The 20,556-nt window shown below is 31.0% G+C and overlaps 1 protein-coding gene across 1 annotated transcript in view; it reads left to right on the forward strand.

Annotated features, from left to right (window-relative positions):
• The window catches only part of SI (sucrase-isomaltase (alpha-glucosidase)), a 107,124-nt gene that overhangs the window by 67,696 nt on the left and 18,872 nt on the right, over window positions 1-20,556 (forward strand). Inside the window, exons 29-38 of the mRNA XM_011944633.1 lie at window positions 802-898; window positions 995-1,107; window positions 1,196-1,321; window positions 2,803-2,931; window positions 3,638-3,748; window positions 5,488-5,550; window positions 8,998-9,114; window positions 10,404-10,491; window positions 11,390-11,528; window positions 19,782-19,915. Of these exons, the coding sequence (XP_011800023.1) occupies window positions 802-898; window positions 995-1,107; window positions 1,196-1,321; window positions 2,803-2,931; window positions 3,638-3,748; window positions 5,488-5,550; window positions 8,998-9,114; window positions 10,404-10,491; window positions 11,390-11,528; window positions 19,782-19,915 (1,117 nt within the window). The remainder of the gene's footprint in view (window positions 1-801; window positions 899-994; window positions 1,108-1,195; window positions 1,322-2,802; window positions 2,932-3,637; window positions 3,749-5,487; window positions 5,551-8,997; window positions 9,115-10,403; window positions 10,492-11,389; window positions 11,529-19,781; window positions 19,916-20,556) is intronic.

The following is a 20,556-nucleotide window of genomic DNA, read 5'->3' on the forward strand; positions in this document are numbered from 1 at the left end:
TGTTAGATGCTCAAACAGCTTGCATTTGTATCATAATACTCCAAAGTTAGGTCATTGAAGGCTGTTTTCTATTAACACCAACTTGAAAGAATACGTGTTACCAAAATTGATTTCTTAAAATCCCTTCAACATTTGTACAGATATTATTAGATTAATATACTTTTGATTATTGATGTCTAAAATTACTTTCACTAGTAATTTTGTATATTACTGAAAATAAATTAGTACAAAATCACTTTCAATGGTAATTTTATATATTATATTAAGAATCAAAAGTATATAATCTAATAATGTCTGACTATGATTACAGTATGAAACAATGAATTAAATATTTTATAAATAAAAACATGTAAATGTTCTATAAATATAAAATATATAAACAAGATATTTTCTGGACAGTTTAATTGTATTCATCACTTTCATCATTTCTAGGACATTTTACTATGGAAAAAATACCAGTTTATAGATAAGTTAAACATATAACCTTTGGAAAGAAATCAAACTACTCTAATGGCAATAGTATTCTACATCGGATAACGTGGAAGCATTTGTGGTTGTTACATAATTGTATATTAATAGAAATTAATTTCTATTATATAAAAATATTTGTAAACTACTCTAAAGCAGGAACAATTTAAACAATTATTTTCTATTTATTTTAACTGAAGCATGGTTTAAGGTTTGGAAAAAGAGGAATTTAAATACCACGGCTTGATTATATAATAAATTGTAAAATAACATTGATTAAATTCACACACTATTGTTACTTAAAATATATTGTGCTTAATTTTTATATTTCAGTACAAACTTAATTCCTACGGATTTCATCCTTATTACATGGCTCTGGAAGGGGAGGGCAATGCTCATGGTGTTCTCTTACTCAACAGCAATGCAATGGGTAAAACAATCATTTGTTGAATATCTCTTATTTTATGTGACTTTTTTATAAACTAATATACGTAGATAAAAATTGAATCTTATTTTGGATTTCCAGATGTTACATTCCAGCCAACTCCTGCTCTAACTTACCGCACAGTTGGAGGAATCTTGGATTTTTATATGTTTTTGGGCCCAACTCCAGAAATTTCAACAAAGCAATACCATGAAGTATGATTGCATATTTCTTTAAACAAAATTAAAAATGTTTATAGCATCAAATAATCCTCTTAGTTCACACATAAATTTTTTTTTAAAGGTAATTGGCCATCCAGTCATGCCACCTTATTGGTCTTTGGGTTTCCAATTATGTCGTTATGGATATGCAAATACTTCAGAGATTCGGGAATTATATGACGCTATGGTGGCTGCGAACATCCCCTATGTATGTATATTAGTTTTAAAACAATGTTAAATATGTAATATGTAAAAGTAGAATGAAATAATTAAACATGTATACTTTAAAATTAATTGAAGCATTATACCTTAAACTAATTAGGCATGCTTCATTTTTTTACTAGCACCTTATGTATTGGATATGAGATTTATATACAGTGTCTTTGTCAGACAGATAAAAGAGAGGAAGAAATACCATTCCTTTTCCTTTTCCCTCCCTAATTCTATCATGCTGTGTTGTGCTAAACAAGTCACTGTGCACTTGATTTCCTCTCACAAACTCTGGGTTGCACAGGCAGTCACTATGTTCTCTTCATATTAGAGTTCACAGAAATGTGTATCGTCAACAAGATAAGACATCTGTATCATCAACCGGAGAACAAGTTGGATGTGGAACTAATTTTTTTTTTTGCCCTGGAACAGATAATAGTTGTAATATGTAATACAGATTCACTCAATATTCAGGAAGCTAAATATTCCAAAGTAGCAACAAATGATCAATCTCTAAATTTCCTCATTATTTAGCAAAATTAAGGAACCTCGGGATGCTGCTGGTAACACCTAAACATTAAAATATAGAAGACTTGATATATAAGAGTTTATTCTAAGAACAATCAGAAAAACCTCATTGTAAGACATTGGTATTTATAGTAGGGTCCAATATAGGGTTCCTGAATAACTAGCATGGGAAATTAATTATGTATATTGACCATATAGAAACATGCAAGTGGAAATTTATTATTTAAAAGCAGGTATACATTATTGACCATACTTTCTATGATATCTCAAAGAAGAAATTGAGATAATGTCAAATAATAGAAAATAATTAACAAATTTTGTATTTAGGCTTAAATTGAATATTCCATGATATAATTCAAATATTTGTTGGTTTAAACATACTTGCAATTACCTATCTTACAGTAATTCTTGTTTATATAAGCAGGACTGTTATCCTAAAAATGACTTTGATGGATATTACAAGAACCAGATCATAGTAATTGACGTAATTGGTAATACTCCTTTTCCAATATTAGAATTATCTGAAATTATCCAACATTTGCTGTATAGTTCCCAGAAACAGCGACACTTCTTTCTGTATATATTGTACAAAATTCCTATTTGTCATTTAACCTAATTTCATAGCATCATAAATACTATTGCCCAGTGTCTTTCTGTTTCCTTTAAAAATTACATAATACATATCAATTTAGAACAGTTTTTACCTCTAAATCAAAATTACTAAATGAACTGTCGACAAAACGGAACATTTATAGAGTTATTCTTAGAATACCTCATATCTTTACATGCTACTTTTATTCCTTGAACACTAAACCACTTAATTCTTTTTAGGATCTAGTGAGGAGGAATTCAGACTTTCATGTTGCTGTTACTTTTATAAGTATAATAAAATATGATACACTTACTTTTTGTATTTTTTGCCATACTGTGATTATTTTTTGTGTATTTCAGGATGTTCAGTACACAGACATTGACTACATGGAAAGGCAGCTAGACTTTACAATTGGTGAAGCATTCCAGGACCTTCCTCAGTTTGTTGACAAAATAAGAGGAGAAGGAATGAGATACATTATGATCCTGGTCAGTACTTGGAGGTTATCTGGGTCTTATTTCTTGTTTCTATTAATTCTCCTAAAATGAGGAGGGGGAAAGTGTTTCAAAAATAGAAAGTATGTAACTTTGGATAATACTCCCAAATATAAAACTCTTTTCCTTTAGCACTTCATTTTATTTGCATGGGTTGTGATCAGCTACCTTTTTATTTAGGCATATCCCTAGAGGTTTAAATCCAAAACTGAGTTAAAGGCAAGCTGTTTTCTAGTTATCATCCAAGCTACAAATTGGTCTCTATTTATGGGAGTTATCAAAATGTAATGATAGAGTTTCTATTTTTATATAATTATTAGGTCATTCTCTGGTATTGCTTCTGATGTTTTTCATATTTAAAAATTTGCCTTCAGATTGGTGATTCAGTGAGGATAATTTTTTATCACTAACTTATAGGAAGTAAGCTAGGTAGCCAGATAGCCCACCATAGAAATAAAAACAAAAACCTCTACTAATCTTGCTTGAAATGATAGCTAATGCATTTCTGAGAGTCCTCAGAATTTCCTTCTAAGAAATGTGGAGGGCAATCTAGCTAGAACACTGATGTTTATATCATTTGTCATTTCATGTGAGAGCACATTATTATAATATAGTAATGAAAACTTATGCTTCATAACCACTGTCCAAGTAGTTATGCTTTTTTTATGTGTAGTTTGTTTATATTTCATTTTAATTTTAGGATCCAGCAATTTCAGGAAATGAAACAAGGACTTACCCTGCATTTGAAAGAGGACAGCAGAATGATGTCTTTGTCAAATGGCCAAACACCAATGATATTTGTTGGGCAAAGGTACTAAATCGATATCTTGAAATGGAACAAATATAAAAATTATACTTCAATGAAAGTTTCCATTTAATTAGTGAAAGTTAAAAACGTTCATGAGAGCTATACAGAAATGTAATGATTTAATAACTAATAATGTGTAGTCTTTGGTTCAATCCAAATTATTAGACACAAAGAAAGAATTCATATAAATCACATGTCCAAATATGATTTGTTTAATTTTTAAGATGTATTTTATTATATTTCTTAGTACCACTTGTAATTTATTATAAAACTACTATTAGTAAGATGGCTACTCATTATTCTGTACTGCAAGATATTTAAATGTTCACTTCTCTTAAAAACATTGTTAATAGTAGCAACAACATGTTTTGACAGCTGTACTTATAGTTAAAACTTAGATCATGAAGTATAATTCACTGTATTTTATATAAGCAATTATATTCAGACCTGATATATTAATATCTTACAAAAATATGTTGATTTGGCTTTTATATAAAGCAATCAAGAAAAAATCTCATAGTAATAACTAGAATGAACAACAATGATAAAATCCTCAAAATATCCATGATGAGAGACACAGTTAAATGAAATGTGAGAGGCTTTTTGAATCTTGGACTGATATTAAGACATTAGTGATTAAATCTGTGAAATGCAAACATGTTCAATAAATGTTGGTTGTACTGTATCAACATCAATTTCCTGGTTTTGATAAGTTCACATTGTTATATAACATGCTAACATTAGAGAAAGCTGAGTGAAGAATATAGACAGGGCTGGGCACAGTGGCACATGCATGTAATGCTTGCAGTTTGAGTGGCTGAGGTAGGAGGATCTCTTGAGCCCAGGAGTTCGAGATCAGCCTGGGCAACACAGGGAGACCTTGTCTCTACAAAAAAATTAAAAATTAACTAGGCATAGTGGTGCATGCCTGTATCCCCAGCTACTTGAGTGGCATATTAGTCCAGAAGGTTTTTTTTTTTTTTTAACTCCCTACTTTCTCCTCATTCTATATTTCTACACATTTTGTCAGATTTCTACCCTTTCTCCCCTTCCTTTAGAGCACTATTCTCTGCCAGTAGCTAATCTCTTGTAAATAATTTCTTTTTGATGGATTATTTATATTTTTATAGAGGACTTTCTAACTTCTACAATATAGATTCAAATTTCCAGAGCTCGGCAAACTGAATTTGAGCTCTGTTTTGTGTGTTTCTGGTTGGAGGAGAAGGAAGAAAAACTGTTGATAGGCAATGAGGTCAGGCTGAGAATAGTGGTGGGATGAAGGGAGAGGAGGATTTAGTACTAATTCTGAAAATCAATGGGATGTTTGACTCAGCATGACATTATTCAATCAGATCTTTACTTCCTTTCAAACAAAAAAAATACTGCTTTTAGTTTTTAACCCTGGAGTAATTCTAGATATAGTTCTAATATACTATATTAAATTAAATTTAGCATATATTTTTCATATTCTTCTTTGACCAGAACATTTTGGTTATATGTATTATTTTCAAAATCACTAACTACCATAAAGGTTGATAATTCTATTTTATATTTGCCATATTAAAGAGTAGACTAACACAGAAAATGGTAATAGTATGCCAATAATAATGATATTTGAAGGGATTACAGATCTGAAGACTTTGAGTTAATAATATGCCTCTAATAATCCATTATACTTCATTTACATAGGAATCATATCATGCTATGTTTTGATCTGCTTTTCCATGTCTTGTCTCTTGTAGGTTTGGCCAGATTTGCCCAATATAACAATAGATAAAACTCTAACTGAAGATGAAGCTGTTAATGTAAGTTTTACATTGGCTAACTATATAATGAAAAGAAATTAAAAACTTAGACTTCATTATTTTAATCAATAACTCAATTTGAATGCTTTTCTTTAAAAATAGATGGTCATTTTAAGTTATCTATATCAGACCATATTTAGATCAAATTTACCTAATTTTCCTAAATAACAAAGTATTAGTCAGCCTATTAAGCAATTTTATATTTTGCTTTATTTAATCCAAGCATTCATTCTTTTATTTTAAAAATTATGTCCTGGCACAGTGACTCATGCCTATAATCCCAGCACTTTGGGAGGCCAAGGTGGGTGGATCACGAGATCAGGAGATTGAGACCATCCTGGCTAACATGGTGAAAAACCATCTCTACTAAAAATACCAAAAAAAATTAACCAGGTGTGGTGGCAGGAGCCTGTAGTCCCAGCTACTAGGGAGACTGAGGCAGGAAAATGGTGTTAACCCAGGAGGTGGAGCTTTCCATGAGCCTAGATCACGCCACTATACTCCAGCCTGGGCAACCAAAAAAAAAAAAAGAAAAAAAAAGTTATTACAGTAATAACACTTAACATGAGACCTACCATCTTAATAAATGTTTATGCATATAATAAATCATTGTAAACTATAGGAGCAGTGTTGTGCTGCAGATCTCTAGAATTTATTTACCTTGTATAATTGAGATTTTTGTGCCTGTTTCTTGGCAAGCCCTCCTTACTTCCCTCCACTTATAGTCCTGGGCAACTACCATTCTACCCTATGTTTTATGAGTTTAACTGTTTTAGATACTTCATGTAAGTTGGGTCATACAACATTTGTCTTTCTGTTTATTTTACTCAGTATTATATCCTAAACATTCATTCTTGAAAGCAAAAGGAATAAATAAGATATTAAATGCAAATGATAACCAAAAGGTAACAGGAGTGGTTATAGTTATATCAGAGAAAATAAATTTTAAGTCAATGACTGTCACAAAAGACAAAAGAGATCATTATATAATGACAAAAGGGTCAATTCATTAGGAGGATACAATGATTATAAATATATGCACCCAACATTAAAGCACTTAAATATTTAAAGCAAACATTAACAGAACTGAAATGAGACATAGCAATGCAATAATGTTTGAAGACTTTGTTACCACACTTTCAATAATAAATAGAACAACCAGAGAGCAAATCAACAATGAAACAGCAGTCTTTAACAACACTGTAGTCCAAATGGACTTAACAGACATACATAGAACTTTCCACTCAAAAGCGGCCATATATACATTCTTCTCAAGTGCCGATAGAACATTGTCTAAGAGCGATCACAGGCTACGTCATAAGCCTTAAAAATTGTAAGAAGATAGAAAACATACCATTTATCTTTTCCAGTCACAGTGAAATTAAACTAGAAATCAGAAAAAGAGAGGAAATAAGTAAATTCGCAAATACGTGGAAATTAAACAACCCACTTTTGAACATCCAGTGGAACAAAGAAAAGATCAAAAGAGAATTAGAAAATTTCTTCAGACAAACAAAATAAAAATACAACATAGCAAAACTTCTGGGATGCAGCAAAAGCAGTACTAAGAGGGAAGTGTATAACAAGAAACACCCACATTAAAAATAATAATCTCTAATAAATAACCTAACATTACCTCTCAATGAAGTAGAAAAATAATAAACTTAAAGTTAGCAGAGGGAAGAGAATAAGGATTAGAGGAGTAAAAATTAAAAGAAAAATACAAAATAAATAGAAAAATGTCAACAAAACTAAGAGTTGGTGGTCCTTCTTTTAGCCAGATGAATTTATAATCATTAAATTATACAAGTTTAGATAAGTGTAAAAAATTTGGGAGCTTAAAACTTACCCCAAACTACTTCTAAAACAGAGTCAAATAATTGAACCTACTGAACTTTGTCATTGAGGAAAAAGTGTTATTTCAACTTGAGTTCTGCCCACTATTCTTGAGTAATATTGTGTACCACTAGAGAGAAAAGCATTAATTTTTATATAGGTATAAGAGGACAGTGTCAATTTATGTAGAATGGCTTATGCAGAATCTTTTCAGATTCTCTTCCACAAAAGGTATCAAGAGTGTTGGATTACATGTACCTGATTGATTTTCTGGATATAATCAATGCTTTTATTTAAGGGATAGAAGCAGCCACCTAATAGAATAAGTTAAACTAAAAAAAAAAAAAAAAAAAAGAATTATGTAAAGAGCAGAAAAGTGAAAATTAATAAACAAGATCTGGTGCTACCATTTGTTGTTAATTATCATAAGGGAGATTCTTACATAGAAAATATTCAATATAATCCCACCAAGCCTTCTGTCCTTATGAATAAAATGTAATTAATGGTTAAGATGATAAAAGTAAGTCCCTTTCTACTCTTAAAAATATTAATCAGAGGCCAGGCACAGTGGCTCATGCCTGTAATCCCAGCACTTTGGGAGGCCGAGGCGTGTGGATCCCCTGAGGTCAGGAGTTTGAGACCAGCCTGACCAACATGATGAAATCCCGTCTTTACTAAAAATACAAAAAATTAGACGGGTGTGGTGGGGGGCATCTGTAACCCCAGCTACTCTGGAGGCTGAGGCAGGAGAATTGCTTGAGCGTGGGAGAGAGAGGTTGCAGTGAGTTGAGGTCATGCCATTGCACTTTAGCTTGGGCAACAAGAGCAAAACTCTATCTTAAAAAAAAAAAAAAATCCATCATACATATTTTGTAAATCTCTATACTGCCCACTCTCTGCATTTTCTTTATGTCCTCTGATATCCTGTTCATGGAGAAGACTGTTAAGGCAATTACAACAGAATCTTAACATGTGCCAAAAAAGCATCCAGGTTGTCATGTCATGTTTTTGAGACATATCCAATTAACTTAGCTGCAGGTCAATCTTTCGCTAAGGCACGGTTACTCTGACACTGGAACTTACATGTTTCAACTGGAAAGTAGGGAATATTCTTAGTAGGGACTGGAATAAAACACCTCTTCTCTGCTGGGATGAAAAGGATTAGAAGTGAAAGATGAAAAAGAAGCAGTTGATTAGGGTGGTGAGATGGTTCTGGGAAGTGAGAAAGCTGTATAAAAACAGGCTTTACTATGGCCCTTTGCTCTTTCATTGTGCTCCATAAAGGTAAACCTGAAGTATGGGCTCTACAGTAATAGTGAAAAAAGCTTCCCCATTACTCTCGGAAGCACTAAAAATATGCTTTTGTGGGTTCTGAACTGTTCCTTTATAATTCACATAGGATCCCAAGACGGCTCTATTCTCTCCACTGATGTCCCTCTTTATTAAAGTGATGAGGAAGAAACCACATACATTTATGTAATTAAGTTTGATGTCAGTTGCCTTCATTATCAGTCATACATGACTTGTGAATCTGCCAGATACATTTAGATTTATATGTATATAATCTCTCTTAAGACTTTCCACATGTGAGTCTAAATGTTGGTTTTACAGGCTTCCAGAGCTCATGCAGCTTTTCCAGATTTCTTCAGGAGTTCCACAGCAGAGTGGTGGGCCAGAGAAATTGTGGACTTTTACAATGAAAAGATGAAGTTTGATGGTCTGTGGATTGTAAGTAAACTTTGAACAATCTACCTTTTAAGTTATTTATTGTACAGTGATTATGCAAAATTCATACTTGGCTCAAATAATGTCAATAAAATATTTTATTTGAAAACTAGTCCACTTTTTTCTCCCATGGAATTTTCTTATGCAAAGGACTGCTACAGTTTTAAAAATTAAATTTATGTGTATGGATGCTATTTCCTGGACTTTTTCAATTTGCAAAATTCAAAAAGCAAAATACCTTCTAATTCTATATATTAATAAATACTTGTAAACATTTATTTTACTTTTATTTAATATAGGAATAAGTCTCAGGCTTAAATAACCATTAGTCCTTTGTATAAGAAATAAAAATTTCTTAAATTTGGTAACATTGTCTTTTAAAGTTTCTTTTTTGATGTAACCTTAAAATGTTAGTAGTAAGATTTTTAATAATATATTTTTGAAATAGCATAAAAATAACTTACTTTGCTACAAGTAAGTGCTTAATACAGAAAATTTGATGTAATATATTTCAATTTCTGGAGGTAAATTTTTTTAATTTGTTGATTTTTCTAGTGTAAAGCGTTAATTTACTTATTTTGGAAATTGAAGAAAGCTTTATACAGCTGTCACTATGTGGAAACTTTGTGGCTATAAGATCTTATAAAGCATATATTTGGTTAAAAAATTCATGCAACATCCATGTTTATTAGATGTATCAATTGGTATACTGTAAGGGATTCTCTTAAGTATATTCCTGAGAATGACATCTGGATCCAGAGAAAATTATCTGTTTTCAGGTGGAGGCAATCCATTTTAAATGGTAGCTTACTTATTTATTTAGATCATGATTCTTTTATATATGGCTACTGAGATTCTGAGATATGTGCTCAATAGTGATACTTCTTGAAATTATCTGCATTTGTAAACTATTAATATATCTTGTAGTTTTAGCAGTAAAAGCAATTGATATCAGGCTCAGGGCAGGAGTGGAGGGGAAGGAGATGATAAGGCACATACTATTATAATGCTAGGTCTTAAAAATATGAAAATAAATTCTTTTTATAGGTATAATGCATAATACAGAGAAAATAGAACATTTTATTTTTCAAAAGGAAACCAATTGAAAAAAGCGAACGAGATAAACTACTTTAATATAATTGAGATGTTTTATAATTTAGTTTGTTTAGAATAGTGAGTATATGTAACATTGTTCAAATATGCCAAGCTGCTTACTTTTTGAACTAGCTCTTTTCAGAATATATGTTGTAAATTTATTTTTTGTTTACCTTTCTCTGTCATCTTTTTTTAAGGATATGAATGAGCCATCAAGTTTTGTACATGGAACAACTACTAATCAATGCAGAAATGAGAAACTAAATTATCCACCTTATTTCCCAGGTACAATATTGTTGGTATGCCTTTGATATTATCATGTTATTATTAATCAATAGGTATATAATATAAACATATATATGTTAGATATATATAGAATGTAGGGAGTAGGATTTACACACCCAATTTTCACTACCCACCCACACACTGGACCACACCTTGACCCATTACCAATATTGTTTAACACTATTCTGAGAAAAAAAAAAATCTACAAATATATGTTATCTACTCAAGCAAAATTCTAAATTGGTTTGAATTTGTTATTTTGGTTTGCTTGATAATTTTCCCAAATTCAAAAATGTTAGATACTCTTTAAGATAAACAAATGAAATTATTTTGAAAGGATTTTTTTTTAAGTGTTTCTTTACTAAGGATAAAGGAAAGAATACTAACACTTCTCTGTTTACCTTTGACATAGAAGGAAATGAAGATTAATGTGATGTTTCATATTCATCATCATTCTCTTATGCAGGCAGAAAACGTCACAAACTATTAGCATATAAAGTGATGGCAAAACTCTGGAAAAAAATCTTAAACTGAGAAAAAGTGAATCGAAAGGCAGTGTTATAAAATTTGCCTAGCCATTGAATTCTGGGTTTTAGGATACCAAGTGAATTTTTAATAAGACTCTAATCAGTGTTTTCCATCTAAATGCACTAGAAAGAGTAGACATTGAGGAGTGTACTTATTTTCCAGGTTTTTATTAATTCATATAATTCAGTTGCAATTTCAGACCATTTAAGTTTATAATTAAGTCATACAAAGTATGCACATGGATAAAATATAAATAGCTATTATAAAACACTGATTAATGTCTTTGCCAAAGAATACATAATTATGAGTTACACGTTTCATTGTAGGAAACTGTATAACATGTTAATATTTTTTCACTGATTCTTTCCAGAACTCACAAAAAGAACCGATGGATTACATTTCAGAACAATGTGCATGGAAACTGAGCAGATTCTTAGTGATGGAACATCAGTTTTGCATTACGATGTTCACAATCTCTATGGATGGTCACAAATGAAACCTACTTATGAGTAAGCAATGTTCTGAATTATCCCCTCTGACTCTTCTATTCTTTGGATCTTATATTTAATGCTGTCATTTTAACCGTCCCAACAATCTTCTCTTGTATCCCTTTACTTTCCAATTGTTCTCTGTAACTTCTTCCTTCATAGAAGTTAGAAAAATGGTGTTTCTTTCTATCTAATTTATCTAAACATCTTTATTGTTATTATTCTAATTTTTATACTATCCCAAAATAAATCTTAGACCATTTGTCTTTTGTTTCTCATTATGTACCTATTATAGTGCCTGGCAAATTGTAGGTGCTCAATAAATAATACTCGAGTAATGTTAGTAAATGAGTTAATAACATTTAATTTGATGTCATTAACACATAAAGCACCAAACGTTTGCCTAAATTTATTATTTGAATTCATTATCAGGCCAGGCACAGTGTCTCACGCCTGCAATCCCAGCACTTTGGGAGGCCGAGGCGGATCACTTGAGACCAGGAGTTCAAGACCAGCCTGGCCAACATGGTGAAACCCCATCTCTGCTAAAAATACGAAAAATTAGCCAGGAGTGGTGGTGCAGAGCTGTGGTCCCAGTTACTCGGGAGGCTGAGGCACAAGAATCGCTTGAACCTGGGCAGCATAGGTTGCAGTGAGCCGAGACTGTGCCATTGCACTCCAGCCTGGCAACAGAGCAAGACTTTGTTTCAAAATAAAAATAAAAACACAAAATAAATAAATCTATTATTAGTAAATGAGAGCATTTTTAATGATCTTGAACTTCTGAAATATTAATGATCATACTAATTATCTGCATTTTTAACAAACATTTATGTAAGGCCAATGATGATGGAATACAGATCATTCACTGAAAATCAATTCTTTATTAGCACTTTCCAATACAAGTTTTGCGATGATTGAAATTTTCTGGCCAGGCACAATAGCTTATGCTTGTAATCCCAACACTTTGGTGGGCTGAGACAGGAGGATCAGTTCGGCCCAGGTGGTTGAGGCTGCAGTGAGCTGTGCTCCTACCACTGCATTCTAGCCTGGGCAACAAAACAAGAACCTGGCTGAAAAAATAAATAAATACATAGAAATATTCTATAACCCTGGGTGCCAATGTGGTACTCACCAGCCATACATGGCCATTGAACAATATGTCTAGTATGACTCAGGAATGGAATTTTAAATTTATTTAATTTTAATTAAGTAATATAAAATAATAACATATGAAATAATAATTAGTGGCTACCATATTAGACACCGCAGTTGTAGATCCCTGGCTTTTAACTACACATTATAATCACTTGGAAATTTTCTTCTTAAGTTTTAGATTTTTTTTTAAAGTGTCATGTGTACATAGTAGGTGTGCATATACATCGGGTAAGTGATATACTTTAATACAAACATGCAACACACAATAATCACGTCGTGGAAAACAGAAGCATTTATCCCCTCAAGCATTTATCCTTTGTGTTACAAACAATCTCATTAAACTTTTAGTTTTTTTTTTTAAGTATACAATTAAACTATTATTGACTATCATCCTGTTGTGCTATCAAATACTATATATTATTCATTCTTTCTAACTATATATACATATATGTATATATAGTACCTATTAACCATCCCTGCTGTATTAGTTTATTATCATTCTTCCATAAAGATACTACCTGAGACTGGGTAATTTAAAGATGTTTATTTAAAAACTGGGCAATTTAAAGAGGTTGAATTGACTCTCAGTTCTGCATGGCTGGAGAGTCTTCAGGAAACGTACAATCATGGCAGAATGTGAAGGGGAAGCAACGCGCATCTTACATGACTTTAGGAGACAGAGATAGTGACAGGAGAACTGCCATACTTTAAAAGCATCAGCTCCCATGAGAACTAACTCACTATTACAAGAACACCATAGGGGAAACCACCCCCATGATGCAATCACCTCCCTCCAGGTCGCTCCCTTGGCAGGTGGGGATTGCAGTCCCTGATGAGATTTGGTGGAATCACAAAGCCAAACCATAACACTTGCTTTCCCCTCACCCCCACACAACCCTTCGTAGCTTCTGGTAACCATCCTTCTACTGTCTATATACATGAGTTCAGTGTTTTGCGTTTTCAAACTTTTTGCACCCACAGTAAGTGAGAACATGTGAAGTTTGTCTCTCTGTGTCTGACTTAATTCATTTAACATTTAATGACTTCCAGTTTCATACATGTCATTGCAAGTGACACGATTTTATTCTTTTTTATAGCTGTGTAACTCCGTTGTATATATGTACCATATTTACTTTATCTAATCATCTGTTGGTGGACACTAAAGTTGCTTCCGAACTTGACTATTGTGAACAGTGCTGTAATAAACATAGGAGGGCAGATGTCATTTTGATATATCTTTCTTTTGGATGCATATTCAGAAGCAGGACTGCTGGATCATATAGTAGCTTCATTTTTAGTTCTTTGGGAAACTTCAAACTGCTCTTCACAGTGGTCGTATGAATTTACATTCTCACCAATAGTGAAAGAGTATTTCCTTTTCTCCACAGCTTCCACAGCATTTGTTACTGGCTGTCTTTTGGATAAAAGCCGTTTTAACTAGGGTGAGATGGTATCTCATTGTAGTTGTGATTTGCATTTCTCTGATGATCAATGATGTTGAGCACCTTTTCATATGCCTGTTTTCCATTTGTATATCTTCTTTAGAGAAATGTCTATTCAAATATTTTGCCCATTTTAAAATCAGAATATTAATAGCTTTTCCTATAGAGTTGTTTGAGCTCCTTATATATTCTGGTCATTAATCCCTTGTCAAATGAGTATTTTGCAAATATTTTCTCCCATTCTGTGGTTTGTCTTTTCACTTTGTTGACTGTTTCATTGAGTCTTTATTTTTAATCTGTTCAGTCACTCTGTGTCTTTTGATTGGAGCGTTTAGTCCATTTATATTCAATTTCATTACTGATAAATAAGGACTTAACTCCCGTCATTTGTTATTTGTTTTCTGGTTGTTTAATGGGTCTTCTCATTCCTCTTTCATTTCTTCCTATTTCCCTTTTCTCTGGTGTTATTTGATTTCTTGTTTTTTTTTATATTTTGCATGTCTATTGTATGTTTTTTTTTCATTTGCAATTACCAGAAGGCTTGTGATTTTTAAATAAATTATTATTTAATTGTTCTCTTTTATAGCCTAAGCATCTGAATATTTAAAATTTTTCCAGGCAGTTCTAATGAGCATACAGGGTTGAAAACTTTTGTTCTAACAAATAACTGAAGTTGATAAAAGAATAAAAAGCATTTTGAAGTAAAGAGTATGGATAACATTTCTCGCTTAGTAAAACCTACTTATCTTATTTCTAGCAATTAACTCTTAATCAACTCAGAATAGATGAATGTATTACCAAAAACTCATTTGTTCACCAAATCCAAAAGCAAAACACTAAGTTATTTTAAGAGTGAACAAACAGGCATTTAACAATACCTTTTTATTGGGGCAAATATTACTCTTGATTAGTCCTTCTGGAACACAATATTGGGGCATAATTATCAACAGCTAAATTTACTTTAACTAAAACTGTAGACATTAAAAAGAACAAAACATTTAAAATTGATGATCTCATTGGCAAAAATTATGTGCTTTGAGTTGAAACTATGTAGCTTAACAAAAATTGAAAAAAATAATTCCTCTCCACAGAAGACAGGAAATAAGTATACTTCTGAAGCACATTACAGAGTCAAACATGGTTCCTGATACATTGTGGATGCTTAGTAAATTTAAATAAATTCATCATTATCCTGTTACAATCACAGGTATCAAAGTTGTTTTGATAAGTTCAAGGTAGATACAGGTAAATTTCCAAATAGTCTATATGCAGAGATATTTAAAACATATGTAAGGTCCCTTTCCACTTTTAAGTAAAATTATGAGGAGGAAGTCAGCACAATCTTCCATAGAATATCCTTGAAAATGAAATCAATATACATATACTTATTAGTGCTAATTTTGCTCTTGTTCGTAAAACTTTTCAGTGCAAGTTTCAACCACATTACTTAAATTGAGCAGATTAATTGGATTAAGTAATAAGTAGCCTAATTTATACAGTCTTAAATTTTTCATGTTTCAGATACTTTCTTAATATTTTAATTTTTTCAGTTACAAAAAAGTGTTGAACTCAGAAAATTTTAGAGACTAATTATTAATCACATGTATAAAGACCTTGACAAATGTAAAAGAACACTATAAATAAGGTACATGTTACATTTAAGCAAATTATGAAGAGTAAAGTCTTTCTTTTTATCATTGAGGAAAACTGAACAAATTATAAACACACTTTTTTTTCTCAAGTTATACAGACCACAGCATTTTGGTTTTTAGTGACATATTTTCTGTCTTACAAACTGCCACATATTTGACATTTAGCTATTTCTTGACATACTGTGCTCTTTCACTTAACATGAAACAAACAAGAAACCCAACAAAAGAAGCGGTTGCATGGATTCAGAAATGGGATTTAATCAGCTTGTGAAACTGAAAATAGTTTTACAGAAAGAATCATGGACACCAATGGCAAATAGAAAAAACTTCATATAGAAATCCCACACCAAAAGTTTTGAGTCTTCAGTTGCTCTTGTCTCTTGTAATTTAAAATTCAATGTTGTACTGAAATAAAGCCTATTCTTCAAATGTAGAAAGAAATACATTTAAAAATCTACTTCTATTACGGGTTCAAATTTCAGACAAATATTCAAGGATTATGTAACTACACATATATTTTCATTTTTACCTTTAAAGATATTAGGGATTAGTACACACTATTCATTAGAGGGGACTTGGAAAATTAAATGTCTTTGACTCCCTCTGAATGCTTAGGTTGTGTTTAAATATATAATTTTTAAATAAGTGCCCAAGAGTTTTATAATCATAGAATGGAATGGAAAAAGTCAATAGTTATAAATTATTTTTGCGGATATTTCTATAAACGGGGATAATTTGCAGCTTGGAAAATTATATTGCTTTGCTATATTTAATGTAACTTTCTGGAAAAAATAAGATTGTCTTTTTGAAGTGAGGGAATTGTAAACTATAGGAAGTGGTCTCTTGTATTTTTTTTTTTTTTAATAAAAACTAGTCTATGAAAAAACAAACACAGTATACCTCACTTCTTCACTAATTTAGAAGTTACTTTAGTTATTTCTGTAACTTTCTATTAATCAGCTGTACATCTCCAGACCAGACAGTAAATGCATGTCTTCCAGACATTAGATTCTGAATGATATAGATGAATGGAACATTGATACAGTTGGTATATCAAAATATAAAATTTGAGATATGAATCTATAAAACTCCATGATATAGTCTTTCACATTGTCTTCTTACTAAAGGAAATTTCAAATTTCATTATTTTATTATACACTAAAACATGATGAAAATATTTTAACCTGCAAAATACTTGTTACCCAATTTCAAAATTAAAACAGATATTATATTTTCTGATCTAATGTGACTATTTGAAATGTGAATTGGGAAAATTTATATTTCTAATAAATACTAAATATATTGCCTTCAAAAATAATTCAGCAATATATATTTGATTTTTCAAAGAGTTGTTTTCATAAAATTGAGGATAACAATTCTGTAATAACTTTCTTTTCTCTACTACACACCAGTCTGTATTCTAAAATAATTTAACACCATCCAGTCATGAGGTAGAAGTGTTTGGAAAATGTTTATAAATTGATTTCATCAGTAATTAAAGATAATAGTCAAGTTAATTAATTTAACATTTTCTTTTAGAAACTATGACTAAAATAAAGATACTCATTTATTGTTGGAAGCTTAAAAATAATGTTTAAAATTTTTAAATTTAATATTCTCTTCACATATTTCATTTTTGTAAGATACATGTAGAGTTTCTAAATTGTTTTACTTCTATTAAAAACTGTTTTATAATAATCAAGATATATTCTAATTTTTAAAATATATTTCAAGAAAATGCTCATGTAGGCAATAATAAATACGCAACAAAAATATCTCTTTCCTATAAGCTGAAGTCTCCAATGTCAAGTGGTAACAAAGAACAAGCTCTCTGGCTTAAAGGTGTTTCTCAAGAATAACTTAAACTAAGTTAATTGTGACTGAGCAATTTGTAAAATTGAAACAATGTTGGAAATAATTATAATATATTTACCGTGTTTGAAATTTATATCTTTAGTGGTGCCAAATAAATATTCTGTGTGAGGGTTTACAGACAAGATTCCTCTTCTATAAGAGGTTAGAATATCCTTAAGAGAAAATTATTATGAAAATACTTCATTTATTTTATAGTTTTAATTTACAATTAACAATAGTAAATATGGAGCACATTGTGATGTTTTCATACATTACACAGTGTGAAATGATCAAATAAGGCTAATTAGCTTATTTATCTTCTCAGATATTTATCGTTTATTTGTAGTGAGAAAATTTAAAATTCTTTTAGCTATTCTGAAATATACAATATATTATGGTCACCTTGCTAAATTTATTCTTCCTATCTAACTGTAACTTTGTACTCATTGTGTGAAACTACTTTATGTAGAATCCTTATCAATCAGAAACCTGAGAAAGCATATATTCAGCTGTTAATTTAAAGCATCAGTAAAGAATTTTTGCAAGTGTAAGATATATAATAGAGAAAAAAAGAAATTCTTCAGAAACATAATTTTCTTGCATATGAACACATTAAGAATTTGTGACAACCCTGTCCTTGTAAATAATTTTTATATTAAACAAAATTAATTTTGTTTGCAAACTAAACTCCAAAAATACATTTTCATATAAATTTATAGTTATCACCAATTATTACTCTTCATATTATATATTTATTTCTTATTAAATTTTAAAAAAATGCATGTAGTGTATATTTAAAACATTAATATTCCTAAATGGCACTTTTATATTTGTTATGAAAAAATAAAGCAGTGAGATCATTTTCTTTTTTTGATCTTCTAAAAGAGTGACAATTTAGAAGTAGAAAGTTTTAAGTTGACTAACATAATATTGCCTTTATTAGCAAACAATGGTTCCATATATTATGTCTGTTTAATACATGTTTAGTTTCCTGTACTTTTGACTTGAGATATTTGTTAATTTAATTAATTAAATTTAATTAATTTAATTTAATTGTTTAATTTAATTAATATTTGTTAATTCAAAATTTCTTGAGCTTACATGCCAAGCATTGTATTAGATATAAGGGATGCAAGGAAGACTAAAGTACCGTGCTTGATTTTAGGAATCTCACCGTGTCATGGAAGGAGCTTTATATATATACAAACACTGGGATCCAGCTGTAACAAAGAAATGATTCAATACTGTTGATAATGTGTTAGTGCCCAGTAAAGTCTGCCTGATTATGTCTTTGCGGTATCTTCTTCTAAGATAGTTCTGTAGCTCTAATTCATGTTCAAATTATTTGAGTAATATAAAAATAAAATTTTTATTTCCAACTAATATTAGAGTAAAATATTATTAATACTCTTATAATGTAATCTCAGTGTTCAGTCAGAGAGAAAGACAGAGGGAAAAAAAGGGAGATAGAGGACAATAGTTGCAGATGGTATAAAATAATTATTGCTTTTTTTCTAAAACTAGAGCATATTTTAACATGGATGTCATTAAATTAATTCTCCAAAGACTGAGAAGGGAAATAAATCATATGATTTCATTTACACAACCCATTCTGTTGAGAAGATCTTACTTCCAATAGATTCTACACTTGAAGTGGATCAATTATTTTTAGTTTTAAGACCCAAGAATACTTTGCTCTCTTCAAATTAACCCTTTAAAGCAAAGAGTATGATAGTAGGCATTCTCTGCACAGTAATATGTACATTAAGTGTTGATATGTTACAGTTGAGAAGGGTTGGAGCAACGAATAATTAGAGCATAGGCCTTTATTAAAAATACATTAAAGTAAAATAAAAGCTTGATGTGATGAATTTGTTGATTTCGTTCAATTAATAGTTGATTTAACTTGTATTCATTGAAGGAATATATAAAGGCCTCTTAATATCTGCATGTCACTCTGGTAAATGTTGGAAGGGAAAAAGATGTCCTTTATGCTTCTGAGGATTTTATCGTTTAATGCGAGAAGACAAACTTATCAACAGCCAGTTGTAATAAGAGACAATATAAGCACCACAAATCACTATTTTTTTTACAAAGTAGTCATAAGTAGATATATTTGGAGAAAATATCTCGTGTAAAAACTCAAAAATACTTCTCCACTATATTAGTGCATTGCAGAGGACAACGGGAAAAAGAGGGATTGTAATTTCTCGTTCCACATATCCTACTGGTGGACGATGGGGAGGACATTGGCTTGGAGACAACTATGCACGATGGGACAACATGGACAAATCAATCATTGGTAAGTGAAAGTCACCATCTTTATTATTATTTTGTGTTTTATAGTAGATATTCACCTTTGCTGATGCTAGGTCATAAAATTTGTAAGTCCTCAGAATTTTGTTTTTCACATCATACTTTATGGCATACAGCATTAGAAAAAGACAGTGGGCCAGGAAGCTGGATGAGGGTGTTGTGCAGAAACTAATGATCTCCAACTAGTTTATTTTGAGGAAATACTGTCATTGTTTTTGGCCTTAGACTCCTTGCCGAAAAGGGCAGGAGCTGGCAAAGATAACGTCTACACTCAATAAAGAAAAATGACTAGAAATTCTAGATTTCATGGCTATTATTGAAAAGTCAAAAAATAACAGATGCTGTCAAGGTTGTTGAGAAAAGCTGACACATATACTCTTGGTGGTAGTGTGAATTAATTAAACCATTGTGAAAAGCAGTGTGATGATTCCTCAAAGAGCTAAAAACAGAATGACCATTCAAACCAAAAATCCCATTAGTGGTTATATACCCAGAGGAATAGAAATTATCCTACCACAAAGACATGCACAGGAAGGTTCATTACAACACTATTCACAAAAGACATTCTTCATCAGAGACATGGAATTCACCAGTTCACTATTCACTAAAAACATAGAATCAGCCTAA

This window comes from Colobus angolensis, unplaced genomic scaffold (assembly GCF_000951035.1).
Source record: "Colobus angolensis palliatus isolate OR3802 unplaced genomic scaffold, Cang.pa_1.0 Scaffold234, whole genome shotgun sequence".
In the NCBI taxonomy this organism is placed as follows: domain Eukaryota; kingdom Metazoa; phylum Chordata; class Mammalia; order Primates; family Cercopithecidae; genus Colobus; species Colobus angolensis.